We start from the raw sequence: 22,150 nt of genomic DNA, 5'->3' as shown, positions 1-22,150 counted from the left end.
ATTGATAAAGACCAGAAAAAGCACAGGGCCCAGAACACTGCCTTGGGGAACTCCAGCCCGAACAGGAAGAGGAGATGAGAGAAACCCATTCAGGGCCACACGTTGACTACGACCAGAGAGGATGTCCGCAAGCCATGCATGGAGATTTCCATGGATATCATAGGAGGAGAGTTTGGTGAGCAGAGCTGGGTGCCAGACCGTATCGAAGGCACGTGATATGTCAAGGGAGACAGCTCTGATTTCCTGTTTGGCATTGAGGACCTCCATCCATTGTTGAGACAGTAGAAGCAGCATGTCCAGAGTACAATGACCTGGTCTGAATCCAAATTGATGATCGGAGATCAAGCCATTGGAGAAGAGGAGGGATTTGATAACCGAAGCAATGATGGATTCCATGACTTTGCTGATAATTGGGAGCAGGCTGATTGGTCTGTAGTTGCAAGGATCTGTTTTTAAACTTGGTACAGGTATGTATGATGTTGTAAAGATTAACTGATTAGATCTGATTAGAATTGGGGGCAAAGGTCAAAGTCTGTAACAGGTCGATAAATTTCCCGTGTGTGTTTGTGAATTTTCTCAATTATTGCTGAAACCGAGTCTAAAACCATCGATAAAAATGAAATCAGATGGTGAATTAGAGTGGAGATAAAGCCGTGAGAGTGTCAATGGTGTTTATGTTACAGGCCTTTGGAAATGCATTTTGTTCTATAAACGGTAACTTTCATCCAATTTTATTCCCGTTTTTAATTAACATCGAATCTGACTTAATTACCGGCAGCACTCAGAGATTATATCGAAGAACAGACGACATTGCTGTTATGGAGTCGTATCTTTGTCTTCAGGCTGTACTGCTTCGACTTCCAGATAGAATGGAGTTTAGCGAATGCGTTACAAGCTTTGCAGAGTCTTGCCTTGATGTCTTTCTTGACTCCATTATCTTCGCTGATTAGACTAGGTATGTAAACCCAACCTACAGTCTCACGGGCTTCTCCGTTTGCAGTAAATGGGCACATAAGCTGCGGTGTTGATGTTCAAATGCGTGTTCCTTGATGACACAACAGCTAAATCATCATAAAAGTCAAGATTTTCAAGTTGGGTGAAAGGCTCCACTGGATGCCTCGAGATCTATCTGATGTGGTTTTCCTCGTGCTCCAGTCGATAATAATCAGAAAGAGGATCGGTGATATAATACAACCTTGGTGAACTCCAGAATCCACCAGGAACCACTCTGACAAGGAGTTGAGACATTGCATTCAAAGCGTTCAACCCCCACCAAGAGTTCATGATGACACTGCATTCAAAGCGTTCATAGAATTTACTTCTGAGAGTGATCGATCATCTTCTGCGGAATGCCATAAGATCTCAGTATCTTCCACAGGCTCGCTCCATGTACGCCATCAAATGCCTTCTTGAAGTCAAGTTGATATAAAGAGGTGTATTCCATTTTAAGCATTGTTTTGTGATGGTACGAAGTAGAAATATTTCGTCTCTTCCTGCTCTGAATCCCACTTGCTTCTGTCAAAACTTGATACCACTAACCTTGTCAATTCTGTTGAAGAGTATCCCACAGAAGACCAGGCTGGGGAATAAAAGCAGTGTTATTCCTCACCAGCTGCAACAATTACAAAGATCACCTCTCTTTGGCAGCTTGCCAATGGAGCCTTTTGACCAGTCAGGGGGTTAACATCATTGGTCCAAACCATTGAGCAGTCATCAACAAAGCATCACCTATGGGAGTTACATTAAAGTAGGCCTGCAGAGGGGCACCACGTTACAGTAGGCCACCCAGGGGCACAGCGTTACAGTAGGCCGCCCAGGGACACGGCATTAAAGTGGGACGCCCAGAGGAACCGTGTTAAAGTACGATGCCCAGACGCACGACGTTAACGTTGGCGGCCCATGGGGGGCTATCATGAACTTGCAATGCTTTCAATAAGACCCTCGAGGAGCCAGACAAGTTAGAACTTGCTGGTGGAGACAAACCATAACCGCTGTTAATGCAAAAAGCAATGAAGCCCAGTGGACACTAAAACATACCCTTACAATTGCCATACGCAATCCCTTATGAATCACATACCACATATTGTCTCAAAAATTGAATATCCTACAGCTCATTTCAGAAGAAATAACAAAGTATTAATTTTTTTTCTTCAAGACACGAGTGGGCAACTAAGGGCATGTGGCTGTGAGTGGACAAGGTTAAGTGGTCCAAGCTATTCTTGTGGACCTTGGACAAGGATTAAGTGGACCTTGGACATGGTCCAAGCTATTCTGAAATCTCTGACACACCTTCCACATGTTACCCTACCCCTCCCCCCCCTGTTCTGTATCCGATGCTCCCCCTTCCTCTTCTTTAACAGTATGGACCTCAAACATCCGGGGCCTTCACTCAAACTTGACTGATCTCTCTAGACAGGTTGCTTCTGACAAACCAGACGTGATCTGCTTAACAGAAACTTTCCTCCTTCATGATGTCTCTGATTCCTTGGTATCTCTCCCAGGTTACTCCCTCCTCCGGTATGATAGACCTGAGCCTCGTCCTGGAGGTGGGGTTGCTATCTTTATTAAAAAAAACTCTTCCTCACTCGCCCTGCACTGCCCCCTCTCCACCTCACCACCAGGAATACCTTTGGCTACGGCTTCCCCTTTCCTCCCACCTTTTGTTCATATGTGTGTTGTACCGTCCACCAAACAGTGATGACTCCATCTACATCTCGCTGTCTGATAATATGGACCAACGTCTATCTACCCATCCCAACTCTCTCTTCCTCATATGTGGTGATTTCAATTGTCACCATGCCAGTTGGCTGGGTGTGACTACCTCTCTCACCCGCCATGGCTCTTCAGCAAAGGACTTCTGTGACTCACTGGGACTGACACAATCTGTCAATTTCCCGACCCGGATCTCAGTCAACGGAGCATCTTCTCTTCTGGGCTTGGTTATGACTAACTTCCCTGAAAATGTCTGCTGCTCTTCTTCTGCTCCAATCGGCTCATCTGATCATGTGCTTGTTAAAGTGGACATCTCTCTGACCATTTTCAGAGAGCCTCCTCAGCGTCGACGAGTCTGGCATTTCACTCAGGCCAACTGGCACGGTCTTCAAGCAGCCATCAATCATCTGGACTGGTCTCCCATCTCCACTGCCTCTGACATCAATTCATCCTGGGAATTCTTCCAAAGTAAATTGCTCTCTCTCATGCAAAGATTTATCCCATCTCGTCTTGTTGTCATACCCTTCCTCCCGTCCATGGTACACGGAATCTTGTGGTGAGGCTGTTGCCCAGAAACAACTTGCTTTCGTCTCCTGGAAAGCAAATCCAACGGAAGGAAATCTCATTTCCTTTCACAAAGCCCGAAGCAAGTGTGTGTCCACCTTCAGGAGAGCCAGCAAACAATATCTCTCCGTTCTCAGGACCGAACTCTCTTGTCTGTCTCCCTCTTACAAATCCTGGTGGCGTCTGGTCAAATCCGCTTCTGGTGTTTGTTCCCCCTCCATCCCCTCCCTCACCTCAAACGGCCACACGGCTGACTCGGCACGTGAAAAAGCTGAATGCCTCAACTCTGTGTTTGCCTCTAAATCTTGTGTCCCAAACCCATCCCTCTCTGTACCCACCGTACCCAGTCGTACCCAGCGGATCCTGGACTCTGTGTCCTTTCCTCCTGACAAGGTGGAAAAGTTTCTGTCAACCCTCGACTCTGATTCTGCAACTGGACCTGACGGCATCAGACCACGGGTCCTAAAATCCTGTTCTTCCGCTCTTTCACTCCCTCTCTGTTCTCTTCATCCTCTCTTTTGCTCAAGGTCATCTGCCATCTGCTTGGAAATCTGCCAACATCACCGCTTTGCACAAAAAATGTGCAAAAACAGATCCCAGCAACTACAGACCAATCAGCCTTCTCCCAATTATCAGCAAAGTCATGGAATCCATCATTGCTTCAGATATGAAATCTTTCCTCTTCTCCAATGGCTTGATCTCTGATCATCAATTTGGTTTCAGACCTGGTCACTCTACTCTGGACATGCTGCTTCTGCTTTCTGAATAATGGATGGAGGTCCTCAATGCCAAACAGGAAATTAGAGCTGTCTCCCTCCCTTGACATATCACGTGCCTTCGATACGGTCTGGCACCCCGCTCTGCTCACCAAACTCTCCTCTTTTGGTATCCATGGAAATCTCCACGCATGGCTGGCGGACTTCCTCTCTAGTCGTAGTCAACGTGTGGCCCTGAATGGGTTTCTCTCATCTCCTCTTCCTGTTCGGGCTGGAGTTCCCCAAGGCAGTGTTCTGGGCCCTGTGCTTTTTCTGGTCTTCATCAATGATCTCTCTGACTCTCTTGAAAATCCTCTCTATCTCTTTGCTGATGACTCTACTCTCTGTCGCTCCATTCTTCATCCCTCAGATCGGCAGTCTGCAGCCTCCTCACTCTCTGCAGACCTGGCCAAAATCACAGACTGGGCAAACAAGTGGAACATGTCTTTCAATCCTGACAAATCTCACACTTACGATGTCTCTCCGGAAAGACCGACTGGACAACCCTCCCATCCACTTTCTGAATAATCCTCGCCAAGACGTTCTGTCACTCAAGCTTTTTGATCTCACTATTTGCCATGATCTTTCCTGGGAAACCCACATTTCAAATCTGGCCTCCAAAGCCATTCGCCGACTGGGCATCCTCCATCGTGCGAAGTCCTTCCTTGGCACACCTAAGCTCCTCACCACATACAAGGCTTTCATCCGCAGCTCAATGGAATACTGCTCTCCCCTCTGGGCTGGTGCTCCTGCCTCACACCTAGCTCGTCTTCACGCTGTTGAAAACAAAGCGTTCAGAATCATTGGAATCTCCCGCGATGAAGCTAACTCCAAGGGCCTCTCACTCACTCACCGCAGGCAGGTTGGTGGTCTTTCCGTCTTCTACCGACTCCTCTCTGGCCTTGCCCCCCCAGCTCTCTCTGGGCTCTGTCACGCAAATATTCCTACAGGTCGCACAAGATCTACCTGCAACCCTCTTATGGTTAAACTGCCAAAATCCAGACTCTCTGCTCACCTTCACTCCTTCATTCCTCTTTGCTCCCGCCTCTGGAACAAACTCCCTCACTCTCTTCAATCCCACTCCACCCTCCAGGTATTTAAAACAGCTGTTCACCACCATCTCTTATCTTCCCCCATCCAAAACCTTGATCTTTTCTACCCCCGCTAATTTCACCCCAACTCCACTTTTTTGAAATACCAACTTCTGTCCTGGAAGTCCTTGGTGTCCTTGTGTTTTATACTTCTCCCACCCCCCCCCCCCCCCCTTCCCACGCCTCCTCCCCCCAAGCCCTCTCCCTCCAACACATCTCCCTGCTCTCAAATGTTGTGTTTGTGTGCTTCCCCTTCTCTCCCCATCTTATCTTCCGCTCCCTCTTTTTATATATTTTGTTTGTCTGGTTGATTTGTTTGTGAAGTAAATGTTAGCTCTTTCACGAGCCTCGATTCAGTATAGAAAAAAAGAAAGAAAAAAAAAAAGTTGTTTCACTCACGCTTGCGATTAACAGCGGTCGCCTTGCTCACACCCCTTGGACGTGAGGAGTTGCTATTTTTCCCTGAGGTTTTGGGGCGCGCAGGCTTCACCTTTGTAGTCCACTTGCCCTGCTCCCGCCCCTTCTTCGACAAAGGTTCTGTGAAAAAGAGAAGAGTGTGGAGGAGGAAAAAGAGACGTCAACAATTTTAAGACAAAAAGAACATTGAAGTACAATTAAAAATAATCCACGAAAAATATCAGTGATTGGATGAACCAGCGGATGGAAAGTAAACAGTTCCATCACACTTGGAGGGCCAACCAACTTCTTATCCTCCACACACCGACTCCTCCCCGACTTCGACCGACACATATGGTTACATCACACTTGGATGTTACATTGTGGAAAGATTTGGTCGATACACCCTCTTCCTGCTCAGAATCCCTCTTGCTCCTGCCTCAACTTGATGCCAACAAGCGTTACGCCTCGGTCCCCCATCGGTGAAGTGATGTGAGTTGACAAAGTGGAAGACGCAAGGCGGCCATCTTGGATTTTGACGTGGCGACCCAATTTTCAATAGCGTTCTTCCTTATGCGTGGATACACCCACACACCAGATTAGAAGTTAGTAGTTCATTAATTTTTTAAGATATTCCGCTCACAAAGTTCCGCCTCCATCCCCTCCCTCACCTCAAACGGCTTAACGGCCAACTCCGCACGTGAAAAAGCTGAATGCCTCAACTCTGTGTTTGCCTCTAAATCTTGTGTCCCAAACCCATCCCTCTCTGTATCCACCGTACCCAGTCGTACCCAGCTGCTCCTGGACTCTGTGTCCTTTCCTCCTGACAAGGTGGAAAAGTTTCTGTCAACCCTCGACTCTGATTCTGCAACTGGTCCTGACGGCATCAGCCCACGGGTCCTAAAATCATGTTCTTCTGCTCTTTCACTCCCTCTTTCTGTTCTCTTCACCCTCTCTTTTGCTCAATGTCATCTGCCATCTGCTTGGAAATCAGCCAACATCACCGCTTTGCACAAAAAAGGTGCAAAAACAGATCCCAGCAACTACAGACCAATCAGCCTTCTCCCAATTATCAGCAAAGTCATGGAATCCATCATTGCTTCAGATATTAAATCTTTCCTCTTCTCCAATGGCTTGATCTCTGATCATCAATTTGGTTTCAGACCTGGTCACTCTACTCTGGACATGCTGCTTCTGCTTTCTCAACAATGGATGGAGGTCCTCAACGCCAAACAGGAAATTAGAGCTGTTTCCCTTGACATTTCACGTGCCTTCGATACGGTCTGGCACCCTGCTCTGCTCACCAAACTCTCCTCCTTTGGTATCCATGGAAATCTCCACGCATGGCTGGCGGACTTCCTCTCTGGTCGTAGTCAACATGTGGCCCTGAATGGGTTTCTCTCATCTCCTCTTCCTGTTCAGGCTGGAGTTCCCCAAGGTAGTGTTCTGGGCCCTGTGCTTTTTCTGGTCTTCATCAATGATCTCTCTGACTCTCTTGAAAATCCTCTCTATCTCTTTGCTGACGACTCTACTCTCTGTCGCTCCATTCCTCATCCCTCAGATCGGCAGTCTGCAGCCTCCTCACTCTCTGCAGACCTGGACAAAATCACAGACTGGTCAAACAAGTGGAACATGTCTTTCAATCCTGACAAATCTCACACTCTTACAATGTCTCTCCGAAAGGACCGACTGGACAACTCTCCCATCTACTTTCTCAACAATCCTCTCCAAGAAGTTCTGTCGCTCAAGCTTTTGGGTCTCACTATCTGCCATGATCTTTCTTGGGAAAACCACATTTCCTAGCTGGCCTCCAAAGCCAGTCGCCGACTGGGCATCCTCCATCGTGCGAAGTCCTTCCTTGGCACACCTGAGCTCCTCACCACATACAAGGCTTTATTCCGCAGCTCAATGGAATACTGTTCCCCCCTCTGGGCTGGTGCTCCTGCCTCACACCTTGCTCAGCTTCACGCTGTTGAGGCCAAAGCTTTCAGAATCATTGGAATCTCCTGCGATGTAGTCAACACCGAGGGCCTTTCACTCACTCACCGCAGGCAGGTTGGTGGTCTTTCTGTCTTCTACCGACTCCTCTCCGGCCTTGCTCCCCCAGCTCTCTCTGTGCTCTGTCCCCCCAATATTCCTTCAGGTCGCACAAGATCTGCCTGCAACCCTCTTATGGTTAAACTGCCAAAGTCTAGGCTCTCTGCTCACCTTCACTCTTTCATTCCCCTTTTCTCCCGCCTCTGGAACAAACTCCCCCACTCCCTTCAATCCCACTCCTCCCTCCAGGTCTTTAAAACAGCTGTTCACCACCATCTCTTATCTTCCCCCATCGAAAACCTTGATCTTTTCTACCCCCAGTAATTCACCCCAGAGTCCTTGCAGTGTTCATATGTTTTATTCCTCTCCCACCTCCCCCCCACCCCCCCCAAGTCCTCCCGATGTCGCTGCTCTCAAATGTTGTGTTTGTGTCCTTCCCCCTCTTCCCCCTCTCTTTTGTGTCCTTCCCCCTCTCTCCCCATCTTGTCTGCCGCTCCCCTTGTTTTTTGTGTTTTGTGTGTCAGTTTGTCAGTTTTGTCAGTTGTCAGTTTGTCAGTTGTCAGTTGGTCTTTTTGTGTGATTAATGTTAGCTCTTTCACGAGCCTCGATCTTGTATACAAAAAAAGAAAAAAAAGAAAAAAAAAAAGACATTTACTTTTCAAGATATCTGCTCAGAAGGTTTAGATATGGTGACAGCCATCTTGGATTTTGACATGGCGACCTAATTTTCAATAGGGTTCTTCCATATGCCTAGTTGCACCCACAAACAAAATTAGAATTCGGTCCTTCGCTTACTTTTATAAAGATATTGCAGTGCAAGTACGCACGGACGCACACACGGGCGGAGGGTAAGGCCATAGTCCCCCTTTCGCTCCGAGGTGCGACGGGGGACAACAACCTTGTCGATTCTGTTGAGGAGTAGCCTACAAAAGACCTGGCTGGGGATTAAAAGTAGTGTTATCCCCCACCAGTTGCGACAGTTAACAAGATCACCTTTCGTAGGCAGCTTGACTTTTGTCTAGTCAGGGGGGATAACATCATTGGCCCAAACCATTGGGCAGTCATCAACAAAGCATCGCCTACGGTACTTACATTAAAGAAGGCCTGCAGTGGAGAGGCGTATTAACGTCGGCCTGCAGAGGGGCGCCACGTTAAAGAAGGCCGCAAGAGGGGCGCCACATTAAGAAAGGCCTGCAGTGGGGTGCCACATTAAAGAAGGCCTGCAGAGGGGTACCACGTTAAAGAAGGCCTGCAGAGGGGCACCATATTAAGGCCTGCAGAGGAGCCCCACATTAAAGAAGGCCTGCAGTGGGGCGCCACATTAAAGAAGGCCTGCAGAGGGGTACCACATTAAAGAAGGCCTGCAGAGGGGCGCCACATTAAGAAAGGCCTGCAGAGGGGCGCCACATTAAGAAAGGCCTGCAGAGAGGCCCCACATTAAAGAAGGCCTGCAGTGGGGCGCCACATTAAAGAAGGCCTGCAGAGGGGCGCCACGTTAAAGGCGGCCTGCAGAGGGGCGCCACATTAAAGAAGGCCTGCAGAGGGGTACCACGTTAAAGAAGGCCTGCAGAAGAGCGCCACATTAAAGAAGGCCTGCAGAGGGGCGCCACATTAAAGAAGGCCTGCAGAGGGGCGCCACATTAAAGAAGGCCTGCAGAGGGGCGCCACATTAAAGAAGGCCTGCAGAGGGGCGCCACGTTAAAGAAGGTCTGCCGAGGGGCGCCACATTAAAGAAGGTCTGCCGAGGGGCGCCACATTAAAGAAGGCCTGCAGAGGGGCGCCACATTAAAGAAGGCCTGCAGAGGGGCGCCACGTTAAAGTAGGCCGCCCAGGGAGGTTTCATGAGCTTGTAATGCCTTCAATAAGATCCTCGAGGATCCAGCCAAGTTAGAACTTGCTCATGGAGACAAACCATAACCACTGTTAATCCAAACAGCAATGAAACCCAGTGGATACTCAACCGTACCTTACAATTGCCAAACGCAATCCCTTTCGAATCACATACCACATTTTGTCTCAAAAACAGAATATCCTACAGCTCAATTCATAAGAAATAAAGTATTAATTTTTTTCTTCGTCAAGGCACTTGTGGGCAATGAAGGGTGTGTAGCTGTGAGTGGACAAGGTGAAGTGGTTTCACTCACGCTTGCGTTTAACAACGGTCGCCTTCCCAACACCCCTCGAATGTGAGGGGTTGCTACTTCGCCACGTGGAGGTTCCGGGGCGCCCAGACTTTGCCCTTTTACTACCCTTGTCCCCCTCTCGCGCATTCCTCGATGAAGGTTCTGTGAAAAAAAGAGAAGAGAGTGTGGAGGAAAGAAAAAGAGGTCAACAATTTCAAGAAAAAAAACGAAAAACATTGAGGTGTAATTAAAAATAACAATCCACAAAAAATATCAGCGACTCAATGACCAAGAGGATGGAAATTGAAATGGATCAGTCACTCTTGAAGGGCCGACAGACTCCTCCTCCGACCTCCTGCCATCGACACAAAAGGTTGCATCACACTTGGTTGTTACGTCATGGAAAGATGTGGTTGATACACCCTCTTCCTGCTCAGAATCCCGCTTGCTCCCATCTCAACTTGATATCAATATCCCTGTTCATTCTGTTGAGGAGTAGCCGATGAAAGACCTTGCTGAGGATTAAAAGTAGCGCTATCCCCCATCAGTTGTCACGGATACCAAGATCACATTTCTTGGGCAGCTTGACAATGGAGTCTTTTGCCCATGGGGGGATAACCGCGTCAAAGAAGGCCACCCAGGGGCACCGCGTCAAAGGTCACCGCGTTAAAGTAGGCCGCCCAGGGGCACCGCGTTAAAGTAGGCCACTCAGGGGCATCGCGTTAAAGTAGGCCGCCCAGGGGCACAGCGTTAAAGTAGGCCGCCCAGGGGCACCGCGTTAAAGTAGGCCGCCCAGGGGCACCGCGTTAAAGTAGGTCGCCCAGGTGCACCGCGTTAAAGTAGGTCGCCCAGGTGCACCGCGTTAAAGTAGGCCGCCCAGGGGCACCGCGTTGAAGTAGGCCGCCCAGGGGCACCGCGTTGAAGTAGGCCGCTCAGGGGCACCGCGTTAAAGTAGGCCTCCCAGAGACACCGCGTTGAAGAAGGCCACCCAAGGGCACCGCGTTAAAGTAGGCCGCCCAGGGGCACCGTGTTAAAGTAGGCGGCACAGGGGCATCGCGTTAAAGTAGGCCGCACATGGGCACCGCGTTAAAGTAGGCCGCACATGGGCACCGCGTTAAAGTAGGCCACCCAGGGGCACCGCGTTAAAGTAGGCCACCCAGGTGCACCACGATACCGGATGTAGCAAAGGAGTACCGCGTTAAAGTATGATGCCCAGACATACGATGTTGACGTTGGTCGCCCAGGGGGGCTATCATGAGCTTGCATTGCTTTCAATAAGACCCTCGAGAAGCGAGACAAGTTAGAACTTACTGGTGGAGACAAACCGTAGCCGCTGTTAATGCAAACAGCAATGAAGCCCAGTGGACACTAAAAAGTAACCTTACAATTTCCATACGCAATCCCTTATGAATCACATACCACATTTTGTCTCAAAAGTTGAATGTCCCACAGCTCATTTCAGAAGTAAGATAAAGTGTGAATTTTTTTCTTCGTCAAGGCACTTGTGGGCAATGAAGGGCGTGTGGCTGTGATTGGACAGGGTGAAGTGGTTTCACTCACGCTTGCGTTTAACAGCGGTCGCCTTGCTCACACCCCTTGGACGTGAGGAGTTGCTATTTTTCCCTGAGGTTTTGGGGAGCGCAGGCTTCACCTTTGTAGTCCACTTGCCCTGTTCCCGCCCCTTCTTCGACAAACGTTCTGTGAAAAAGAGAAGAGTGTGGAGGAGGAAAGAAAAAGAGAGGTCAACAATTTTAAGACAAAAAGAACATTGAAGTGAAATTGAAAATAATCCACTAAAAATATCAGTGATTGGTTGAACAAGCGGATGGAATGTAAACAGTTCCATCACACTTGGAGGGCCTACCGACTTCTTATCCTCCTCACACCGACTCCTCCCAGACTTCTACCGACACATATGGTTACATCACACTTGGATGTTACATTGTGGAAAGATTTGGTTTATACACCCTCTTCCTGCTCAGAATCCCGCTTGCTCCTGCCTCAACTTGATGCCAACAAGCGTTACGCCTCGGTCCCCCATCGGTGAAATGATTCGAGTTGACAAAGTGGAAGACGCAAGGCAGCCATCTAGGATTTTGACGTGGCGACCCAATTTTCAATAGCGTTCTTCCTTATGCGTGGATACACCCACACACCAGATTAGAAGTTAGTAGTTCGTTTATTTTTCAAGATATTTCGCTCACAAGGTTCAAACATATATAAGGTGGCGGCCATCTTGTATTTTGACGTGGCGACCCAATTTTCAATAGCGTTCTTCCTTATGCTTCGATACACCCACACACTGGATTAGAAGTTAGTAGTTCATTAATTTTTCAAGATATTGCGCTCACAAGGTTTAGATATGGTGACAGCCATCTTGGATTTTGATGTGGCGACCTAATTTTCAATAGGGTTCTTCCATATGCCTAGTTGCACCCACACACCAAATTAGAATTCGGTGCTTCGCTTACTTTTATAAAGATATTGCAGTGCACGTATGCACGGACGCACACACGGACGGAGGGGAAAACCATAGTCTCCCTTTCGCTCCGAGGTGCGACGGGGGACAATAACCTTGTCGATTCTATTAAGGAGTAGCCTACAAAAGACCTTGCTGGGGATTAAAAGTAGTGTTATCCCCCACCAGTTGTGACAGTTAACAAGATCACCTTTCAGAGGCAGCTTGACTTTTGTCTAGTCAGGGGGGATAACATCATTGGCCCAAACCATTGAGCAGTCATCAACAAAGCATCGCCTATGGTACTTACATTAAAGAAGGCCTGCAGTGGAGAGGCGTATTAACGTCGGCCTGCAGAGGGGCGCCACGTTAATGAAGGCCGCAAGAGGGGCGCCACATTAAGAAAGGCCTGCAGAGGGGCCCCACATTAAAGAAGGCCTGCAGAGGGGCGCCACATTAAAGTAGGCCTGCAGTGGAGCGCCGCATTAAAGAGGGCCTGCAGAGGGGTGCCGCATTAAAGAGGGCCTGCAGAGGGGTGCCACATTAAAGTAGGCCTGCAGTGGAGCGCCGCATTAAAGAGGGCCTGCAGTGGAGCGCCACATTAAAGAGGGCCTGCAGAGGGGTGCCACATTAAAGAAGGCCTGCAATGGGGCGCCGCATTAAAGAAGGCCGCCCAGGGGGGCTATCAGGAGCTTGTAATGCCTTGAATAAGACCCTCGAGGATCCAGACAAGTGAGAACTTGCTCATGGAGACAAACCATAACCACTGATAATCCAAACAGCAATGAGGCCCAGTGGAAACGAAACCGTTCCCTTCCGAATCACATACCACATTTTGTCTTAAAAACAGAATATTCTACAGCTCAATTCAGAAGAAATAAAGTATGAATTTTTTTCTTCGTCAATACAGGAGTGGGCAATGAAGGGCGTGTGGCTGTGAGTGGACAAGGTGAAGGGGTTTCACTCACGCTTGCGTTTAACAGCGGTCACCTTCCCAACACCCCTCGGACGTGAGGGGTTGATATTTTGCCCTGTGGAGGTTCTGGGATGCCCAGGCTTTGCCTTTTTACTCCCCTTGCCCTCCTCTTGTCCCTTTCTCGACTCATGTTCTGTGAAAAAGAGAAGAGAGTGTGGAGGAAAGAAAAAGAGGTCAACAATTTTAAGGAAAAAAAAAAAGAACATGAAGATGCAATTATAAATAACATTCCACAAAAAATATCAGCGATTCGATGATCAAGAGGATGAAAAGTGAAATGGTTCCATCACACATGGTGGGCATACTGACTCCTCCTACTCCTTCCGACTAATCCTACTCATCCTACTCCTTCCGACTAATCCTACTCATCCTACTCCTTCCGACTAATCCTACTCATCCTACTCCTTCCGACTAATCCTACTCATCCTACTCCTTCCGACTAATCCTACTCATCCTACTCCTTCCGACTAATCCTACTCATCCTACTCCTTCCGACTAATCCTACTCATCCTACTCCTTCCGACTAATCCTACTCATCCTACTCCTTCCGACTAATCCTACTCATCCTACTCCTTCCGACCCATCCTACTCCTTCCGACCCATCCTACTCCTTCCGACCCATCCTACTCCTTCCGACCCATCCTACTCCTTCCGACCCATCCTACTCCTTCCGACCCATCCTACTCCTTCCGACCCATCCTACTCCTTCCGACCCATCCTACTCCTTCCGACCCATCCTACTCCTTCCGACCCATCCTACTCCTTCCGACCCATCCTACTCCTTCCGACCCATCCTACTCCTTCCGACCCATCCTACTCCTTCCGACCCATCCTACTCATCCTACTCCTTCCGACTAATCCTACTCATCCTACTCCTTCCGACTAATCCTACTCATTCCGACTAATCCTACTCATTCCGACTAATCCTACTCATTCCGACTAATCCTACTCATTCCGACTAATCCTACTCATTCCGACTAATCCTACTCATTCCGACTAATCCTACTCATTCCGACTAATCCTACTCATTCCGACTAATCCTACTCATTCCGACTAATCCTACTCATTCCGACTAATCCTACTCATTCCGACTAATCCTACTCCTTCCGACTCATCCTACTCCTTCCGACTCATCCTACTCCTTCCGACTCATCCTACTCCTTCCGACTCATCCTACTCCTTCCGACGCATCCTACTCCTTCCGACTCATCCTACTCCTTCCGACTCATCCTACTCCTTCCGACTCATCCTACTCCTTCCGACTCATCCTACTCCTTCCGACTCATCCTACTCCTTCCGACTCATCCTACTCCTTCCGACTCATCCTACTCCTTCCGACTCATCCTACTCCTTCCGACTCATCCTACGGCAATAGACGGCCCCGGCAACAGACGGCCCCGGCAACCAACCGACGGCCCCGGCCACCGACAACCCCGACCACCGACAACCCCGACCACCGATAACAGACGACCACACCTCCGACTCCCGACGGCCCCGGCTAAAGGCAACCGACGACTCCGGCAACCGACGACCACACCTCCGACTCACGACGGCCCCGGCTAAAGGCAACCGACGACTCCGGCAACCGACGACCACACCTCCGACTCCCGACGACCGACGGCCCCGGCTAAAGGCAACCGACGACTCCGGCAACCGACGACCACACCTCCGACTCCCGACGACCGACGGCCCCGGCTAAAGGCAACCGACGACTCCGGCAACCGACGACCACACCTCCGACTCCCGACGACCGACGGCCCCGGCTAAAGGCAACCGACGACTCCGGCAACCGACGACCACACCTCCGACTCCCGACGGCCCCGGCTAAAGGCAACCGACGACCACACCTCCGACTCCCGACGACCACACCTCCGACTCCCGACGACCACACCTCCGACTCCCGACGACCACACCTCCGACTCCCGACGACCACACCTCCGACTCCCGACGACCACACCTCCGACTCCCGACGACCCCGACCGAGTCCGACTCCTACTCCGACCGAGTCCGACTCCTACTCCGACCGAGTCCGACTCCTACTCCGACCGAGTCCGACTCCTACTCCGACCGAGTCCGACTCCTACTCCGACCGAGTCCGACTCCTACTCCGACCGAGTCCGACTCCTACTCCGACCGAGTCCGACTCCTACTCCGACCGAGTCCGAGTCCGACTCCGACCGAGTCCTACTCCGACCGAGTCCGACTCCTACTCCGACCGAGTCCGACTCCTACTCCGACTCCGACCGAGTCCGACTCCTACTCCGACCGAGTCCGACTCCTACTCCGACCGAGTCCGACTCCTACTCCGACCGAGTCCGACTCCTACTCCGACCGAGTCCGACTCCTACTCCGACCGAGTCCGACTCCTACTCCGACCGAGTCCGACTCCTACTCCGACCGAGTCCGACTCCTACTCCGACCGAGTCCGACTCCTACTCCGACCGAGTCCGACTCCTACTCCGACCGAGTCCGACTCCTACTCCGACCGAGTCCGACTCCTACTCCGACCGAGTCCGACTCCTACTCCGACCGAGTCCGACTCCTACTCCGACCGAGTCCGACTCCTACTCCGACCGAGTCCGACTCCTACTCCGACCGAGTCCGACTCCTACTCCGACCGAGTCCGACTCCTACTCCGACCGAGTCCGACTCCTACTCCGACCGAGTCCGACTCCTACTCCGACCGAGTCCGACTCCTACTCCGACCGAGTCCGACTCCTACTCCGACCGAGTCCGACTCCTACTCCGACCGAGTCCGACTCCTACTCCGACCGAGTCCGACTCCTACTCCGACCGAGTCCGACTCCTACTCCGACCGAGTCCGACTCCTACTCCGACCGAGTCCGACTCCTACTCCGACCGAGTCCGACTCCTACTCCGACCGAGTCCGACTCCTACTCCGACCGAGTCCGACTCCTACTCCGACCGAGTCCGACTCCTACTCCGACCGAGTCCGACTCCTACTCCGACCGAGTCCGACTCCTACTCCGACCGAGTCCGACTCCTACTCCGACCGAGTCCGACTCCTACTCCGACCGAGTCCGACTCCTACTCCGACCGAGTCCGACTCCTACTCCGACCGAGTCCGACTCCTACTCCGACCGAGTCCGACTCCTACTCCGACCGAGTCCGACTCCTACTCCGACCGAGTCCGACTCCTACTCCGACCGAGTCCGACTCCTACTCCGACCGAGTCCGACTCCTACTCCGACCGAGTCCGACTCCTACTCCGACCGAGTCCGACTCCTACTCCGACCGAGTCCGACTCCTACTCCGACCGAGTCCGACTCCTACTCCGACCGAGTCCGACTCCTACTCCGACCGAGTCCGACTCCGACTCCGACCGAGTCCGACTCCTACTCCGACCGAGTCCGACTCCGACTCCGACCGAGTCCGACTCCTACTCCTACTCCGACCGAGTCCGACTCCTACTCCGACCGAGTCCGACTCCTACTCCTACTCCGACCGAGTCCGACTCCTACTCCTACTCCGACCGAGTCCGACTCCTACTCCTACTCCTACTCCGACCGAGTCCGACTCCTACTCCTACTCCGACCGAGTCCGACTCCTACTCCGACCGAGTCCGACTCCTACTCCGACCGAGTCCGACTCCTACTCCGACCGAGTCCGACTCCTACTCCGACCGAGTCCGACTCCTACTCCGACCGAGTCCGACTCCTACTCCTACTCCGACCGAGTCCGACTCCTACTCCGACCGAGTCCGACTCCTACTCCTACTCCGACCGAGTCCGACTCCTACTCCTACTCCGACCGAGTCCGACTCCTACTCCTACTCCGACCGAGTCCGACTCCTACTCCGACCGAGTCCGACTCCTACTCCGACCGAGTCCGACTCCTACTCCGACCGAGTCCGACTCCTACTCCGACCGAGTCCTACTCCGACCGAGTCCTACTCCGACCGAGTCCTACTCCGACCGAGTCCTACTCCGACCGAGTCCTACTCCGACCGAGTCCTACTCCGACCGAGTCCGACTCCTACTCCGACCGAGTCCGACTCCTACTCCTACTCCTACTCCGACCGAGTCCGACTCCTACTCCTACTCCGACCGAATCCGACTCCTACTCCGACCGAGTCCGACTCCTACTCCTACTCCGACCGAATCCGACTCCTACTCCGACCGAGTCCGACTCCTACTCCTACTCCGACCGAGTCCGACTCCTACTCCTACTCCGACCGAGTCCGACTCCTACTCCTACTCCGACCGAGTCCGACTCCTACTCCGACTCCTACTCCTACTCCGACCGAGTCCGACTCCGACCGAGTCCGACTCCTACTCCTACTCCGACCGAGTCCGACTCCTACTCCGACTCCTACTCCGACTCCTACTCCGACCGACTCCGACTCCTACTCCGACTCCTACTCCGACCGAGTCCGACTCCTACTCCGACTCCGACCGAGTCCGACTCCTACTCCTACTCCGACCGAGTCCGACTCCTACTCCTACCGAGTCCGACTCCTACTCCGACCGCGTCCGACTCCTACTCCTACTCCGACCGAGTCCGACTCCTACTCCGACCGCGTCCGACTCCTACTCCTACTCCGACCGAGTCCGACTCCTACTCCGACCGCGTCCGACTCCTACTCCTACTCCTACTCCGACCGAGTCCGACTCCTACTCCGACCGAGTCCGACTCCTACTCCGACCGAGTCCGACTCCTACCGAGTCCGACTCCTACTCCGGCCGAGTCCGACTCCTACTCCGGCCGAGTCCGACTCCTACTCCTACTCCGACCGAGTCCGACTCCTACTCCGACCGAGTCCGACTCCTACTCCGACCGAGTCCGACTCCTACTCCGACCGAGTCCGACTCCTACTCCGACCGAGTCCGACTCCTACTCCGACCGACTCCTACTCCTACTCCGACCGAGTCCGACTCCTACTCCTACTCCGACCGAGTCCGACTCCTACTCCTACTCCGACCGAGTCCGACTCCTACTCCTACTCCGACCGAGTCCGACTCCTACTCCTACTCCGACCGAGTCCGACTCCTACTCCTACTCCGACCGAGTCCGACTCCTACTCCTACTCCGACCGAGTCCGACTCCTACTCCTACTCCGACCGAGTCCGACTCCTACTCCGACCGAGTCCGACTCCTACTCCGTCCGACTCCTACTCCGTCCGACTCCTACTCCGTCCGACTCCTACTCCGTCCGACTCCTACTCCGACCGAGTCCGACTCCTACTCCGACCGAGTCCGAGTCCGACTCCGACCGAGTCCGACTCCTACTCCGACCGAGTCCGACTCCTACTCCGACCGAGTCCGACTCCGACCGAGTCCGACTCCGACCGAGTCCGACTCCGACTCCGACCGAGTCCGACTCCGACCGAGTCCGACTCCGACCGAGTCCGACTCCGACCGAGTCCGACTCCGACCGAGTCCGACTCCGACCGAGTCCGACTCCGACCGAGTCCGACTCCGACCGAGTCCGACTCCGACCGAGTCCGACTCCGACCGAGTCCGACTCCGACCGAGTCCGACTCCTACTCCGACCGAGTCCGACTCCTACTCCGACCGAGTCCGACTCCTACTCCGACCGAGTCCGACTCCTACTCCGACCGAGTCCGACTCCTACTCCGACCGAGTCCGACTCCGACCGAGTCCGACTCCTACTCCGACCGAGTCCGACTCCTACTCCGACCGAGTCCGACTCCTACTCCGACCGAGTCCGACTCCTACTCCGACCGAGTCCGACTCCTACTCCGACCGAGTCCGACTCCTACTCCGACCGAGTCCGACTCCTACTCCGACCGAGTCCGACTCCTACTCCGACCGAGTCCGACTCCTACTCCGACCGAGTCCGACTCCTACTCCGACCGAGTCCGACTCCTACTCCGACCGAGTCCGACTCCTACTCCGACCGAGTCCGACTCCTACTCCGACCGAGTCCGACTCCTACTCCGACCGAGTCCGACTCCTACTCCGACCGAGTCCGACTCCTACTCCGACCGAGTCCGACTCCTACTCCGACCGAGTCCGACTCCTACTCCGACCGAGTCCGACTCCTACTCCGACCGAGTCCGACTCCTACTCCGACCGAGTCCGACTCCTACTCCGACCGAGTCCGACTCCTACTCCGACCGAGTCCGACTCCTACTCCGACCGAGTCCGACTCCTACTCCGACCGAGTCCGACTCCTACTCCGACCGAGTCCGACTCCTACTCCGACCGAGTCCGACTCCTACTCCGACCGAGTCCGACTCCTACTCCGACCGAGTCCGACTCCGACCGAGTCCGACTCCGACTCCGACCGAGTCCGACTCCGACCGAGTCCGACTCCGACCGAGTCCGACTCCGACCGAGTCCGACTCCGACCGAGTCCGACTCCTACTCCTACTCCTACTCCGACCGAGTCCGACTCCTACTCCGACCGAGTCCGACTCCTACTCCTACTCCGACCGAGTCCGACTCCTACTCCGACCGAGTCCGACTCCTACTCCTACTCCTACTCCGACCGAGTCCGACTCCTACTCCTACTCCGACCGAGTCCGACTCCTACTCCGACCGAGTCCGACTCCTACTCCGACCGAGTCCGACTCCTACTCCGACCGAGTCCGACTCCTACTCCGACCGAGTCCGACTCCTACTCCGACCGAGTCCGACTCCTACTCCGACCGAGTCCGACTCCTACTCCTACTCCGACCGAGTCCGACTCCTACTCCGACCGAGTCCGACTCCTACTCCTACTCCGACCGAGTCCGACTCCTACTCCTACTCCGACCGAGTCCGACTCCTACTCCTACTCCGACCGAGTCCGACTCCTACTCCGACCGAGTCCGACTCCTACTCCGACCGAGTCCTACTCCGACCGAGTCCTACTCCGACCGAGTCCTACTCCGACCGAGTCCTACTCCGACCGAGTCCTACTCCGACCGAGTCCTACTCCGACCGAGTCCGACTCCTACTCCGACCGAGTCCGACTCCTACTCCTACTCCTACTCCGACCGAGTCCGACTCCTACTCCTACTCCGACCGAATCCGACTCCTACTCCGACCGAGTCCGACTCCTACTCCTACTCCGACCGAATCCGACTCCTACTCCGACCGAGTCCGACTCCTACTCCTACTCCGACCGAGTCCGACTCCTACTCCTACTCCGACCGAGTCCGACTCCTACTCCTACTCCGACCGAGTCCGACTCCTACTCCGACTCCTACTCCTACTCCGACTCCTACTCCGACTCCTACTCCTACTCCGACCGAGTCCGACTCCGACTCCTACTCCTACTCCTACTCCGACTCCTACTCCGACTCCTACTCCGACTCCTACTCCGACCGACTCCGACTCCTACTCCGACTCCTACTCCGACCGAGTCCGACTCCTACTCCGACTCCGACCGAGTCCGACTCCTACTCCTACTCCGACCGAGTCCGACTCCTACTCCTACCGAGTCCGACTCCTACTCCGACCGCGTCCGACTCCTACTCCTACTCCGACCGAGTCCGACTCCTACTCCGACCGCGTCCGACTCCTACTCCTACTCCGACCGAGTCCGACTCCTACTCCGACCGCGTCCGACTCCTACTCCTACTCCTACTCCGACCGAGTCCGACTCCTACTCCGACCGAGTCCGACTCCTACTCCGACCGAGTCCGACTCCTACTCCGGCCGAGTCCGACTCCTACTCCGGCCGAGTCCGACTCCTACTCCGGCCGAGTCCGACTCCTACTCCTACTCCGACCGAGTCCGACTCCTACTCCGACCGAGTCCGACTCCTACTCCGACCGAGTCCGACTCCTACTCCGACCGAGTCCGACTCCTACTCCTACTCCGACCGAGTCCGACTCCTACTCCTACTCCGACCGAGTCCGACTCCTACTCCGACCGAGTCCGACTCCTACTCCTACTCCGACCGAGTCCGACTCCTACTCCTACTCCGACCGAGTCCGACTCCTACTCCTACTCCGACCGAGTCCGACTCCTACTCCTACTCCGACCGAGTCCGACTCCTACTCCTACTCCGACCGAGTCCGACTCCTACTCCTACTCCGACCGAGTCCGACTCCTACTCCGTCCGACTCCTACTCCGTCCGACTCCTACTCCGTCCGACTCCTACTCCGTCCGACTCCTACTCCGACCGAGTCCGACTCCGACTCCGACCGAGTCCGAGTCCGACTCCGACCGAGTCCGACTCCTACTCCGACCGAGTCCGACTCCTACTCCGACCGAGTCCGAGTCCGACTCCGACCGAGTCCGACTCCGACCGAGTCCGACCGAGTCCGACTCCGACCGAGTCCGACCGAGTCCGACCGAGTCCGACTCCGACCGAGTCCGACTCCGACCGAGTCCGACTCCGACTCCGACCGACTCCGACTCCGACCGAGTCCGACTCCGACCGAGTCCGACTCCGACCGAGTCCGACTCCGACCGAGTCCGACTCCGACCGAGTCCGACTCCGACCGAGTCCGACTCCGACTCCGACCGAGTCCGACTCCGACCGAGTCCGAGTCCGACTCCGACCGACTCCTACTCCGACCGAGTCCGACTCCTACTCCGACCGAGTCCGACTCCTACTCCGACCGAGTCCGACTCCTACTCCGACCGAGTCCGACTCCTACTCCGACCGAGTCCGACTCCTACTCCGACCGAGTCCGACTCCTACTCCGACCGAGTCCGACTCCTACTCCGACCGAGTCCGACTCCTACTCCGACCGAGTCCGACTCCTACTCCGACCGAGTCCGACTCCTACTCCGACCGAGTCCGACTCCTACTCCGACCGAGTCCGACTCCTACTCCGACCGAGTCCGACTCCTACTCCGACCGAGTCCGACTCCTACTCCGACCGAGTCCGACTCCTACTCCGACCGAGTCCGACTCCTACTCCGACCGAGTCCGACTCCTACTCCGACCGAGTCCGACTCCTACTCCGACCGAGTCCGACTCCTACTCCGACCGAGTCCGACTCCTACTCCGACCGAGTCCGACTCCTACTCCGACCGAGTCCGACTCCGACTCCTACTCCGACCGAGTCCGACTCCTACTCCGACCGAGTCCGACTCCTACTCCGACCGAGTC

General features: G+C 53.9%; 1 protein-coding gene across 4 annotated transcripts in view; it reads right to left on the bottom strand.

The window, feature by feature from the left end:
* LOC137428520 (uncharacterized) overlaps positions 1–22,150 on the bottom strand; it is a 51,739-nt gene that overhangs the window by 5,885 nt on the left and 23,704 nt on the right. For 3 of the 4 annotated variants that reach the window (XM_078777184.1, XM_078777185.1, XM_078777186.1), the window contains 4 exons: positions 13,105–13,245; positions 11,239–11,376; positions 9,700–9,840; positions 5,522–5,659 (listed from right to left, as the gene is read on the bottom strand). In XM_078777184.1, coding sequence (XP_078633310.1) covers positions 5,522–5,659; positions 9,700–9,840; positions 11,239–11,376; positions 13,105–13,245 — 558 coding nt within the window. The remainder of the gene's footprint in view (positions 1–5,521; positions 5,660–9,699; positions 9,841–11,238; positions 11,377–13,104; positions 13,246–22,150) is intronic. The other variant, XM_078777187.1, reaches the window with a different exon arrangement.

This window comes from Myxine glutinosa, chromosome 5 (genome assembly GCF_964187855.1).
Source record: "Myxine glutinosa chromosome 5, kmMyxGlut1.1, whole genome shotgun sequence".
NCBI lineage: Eukaryota > Metazoa > Chordata > Myxini > Myxiniformes > Myxinidae > Myxine > Myxine glutinosa.
This window is presented reverse-complemented; position numbering and strand designations above follow the sequence as displayed.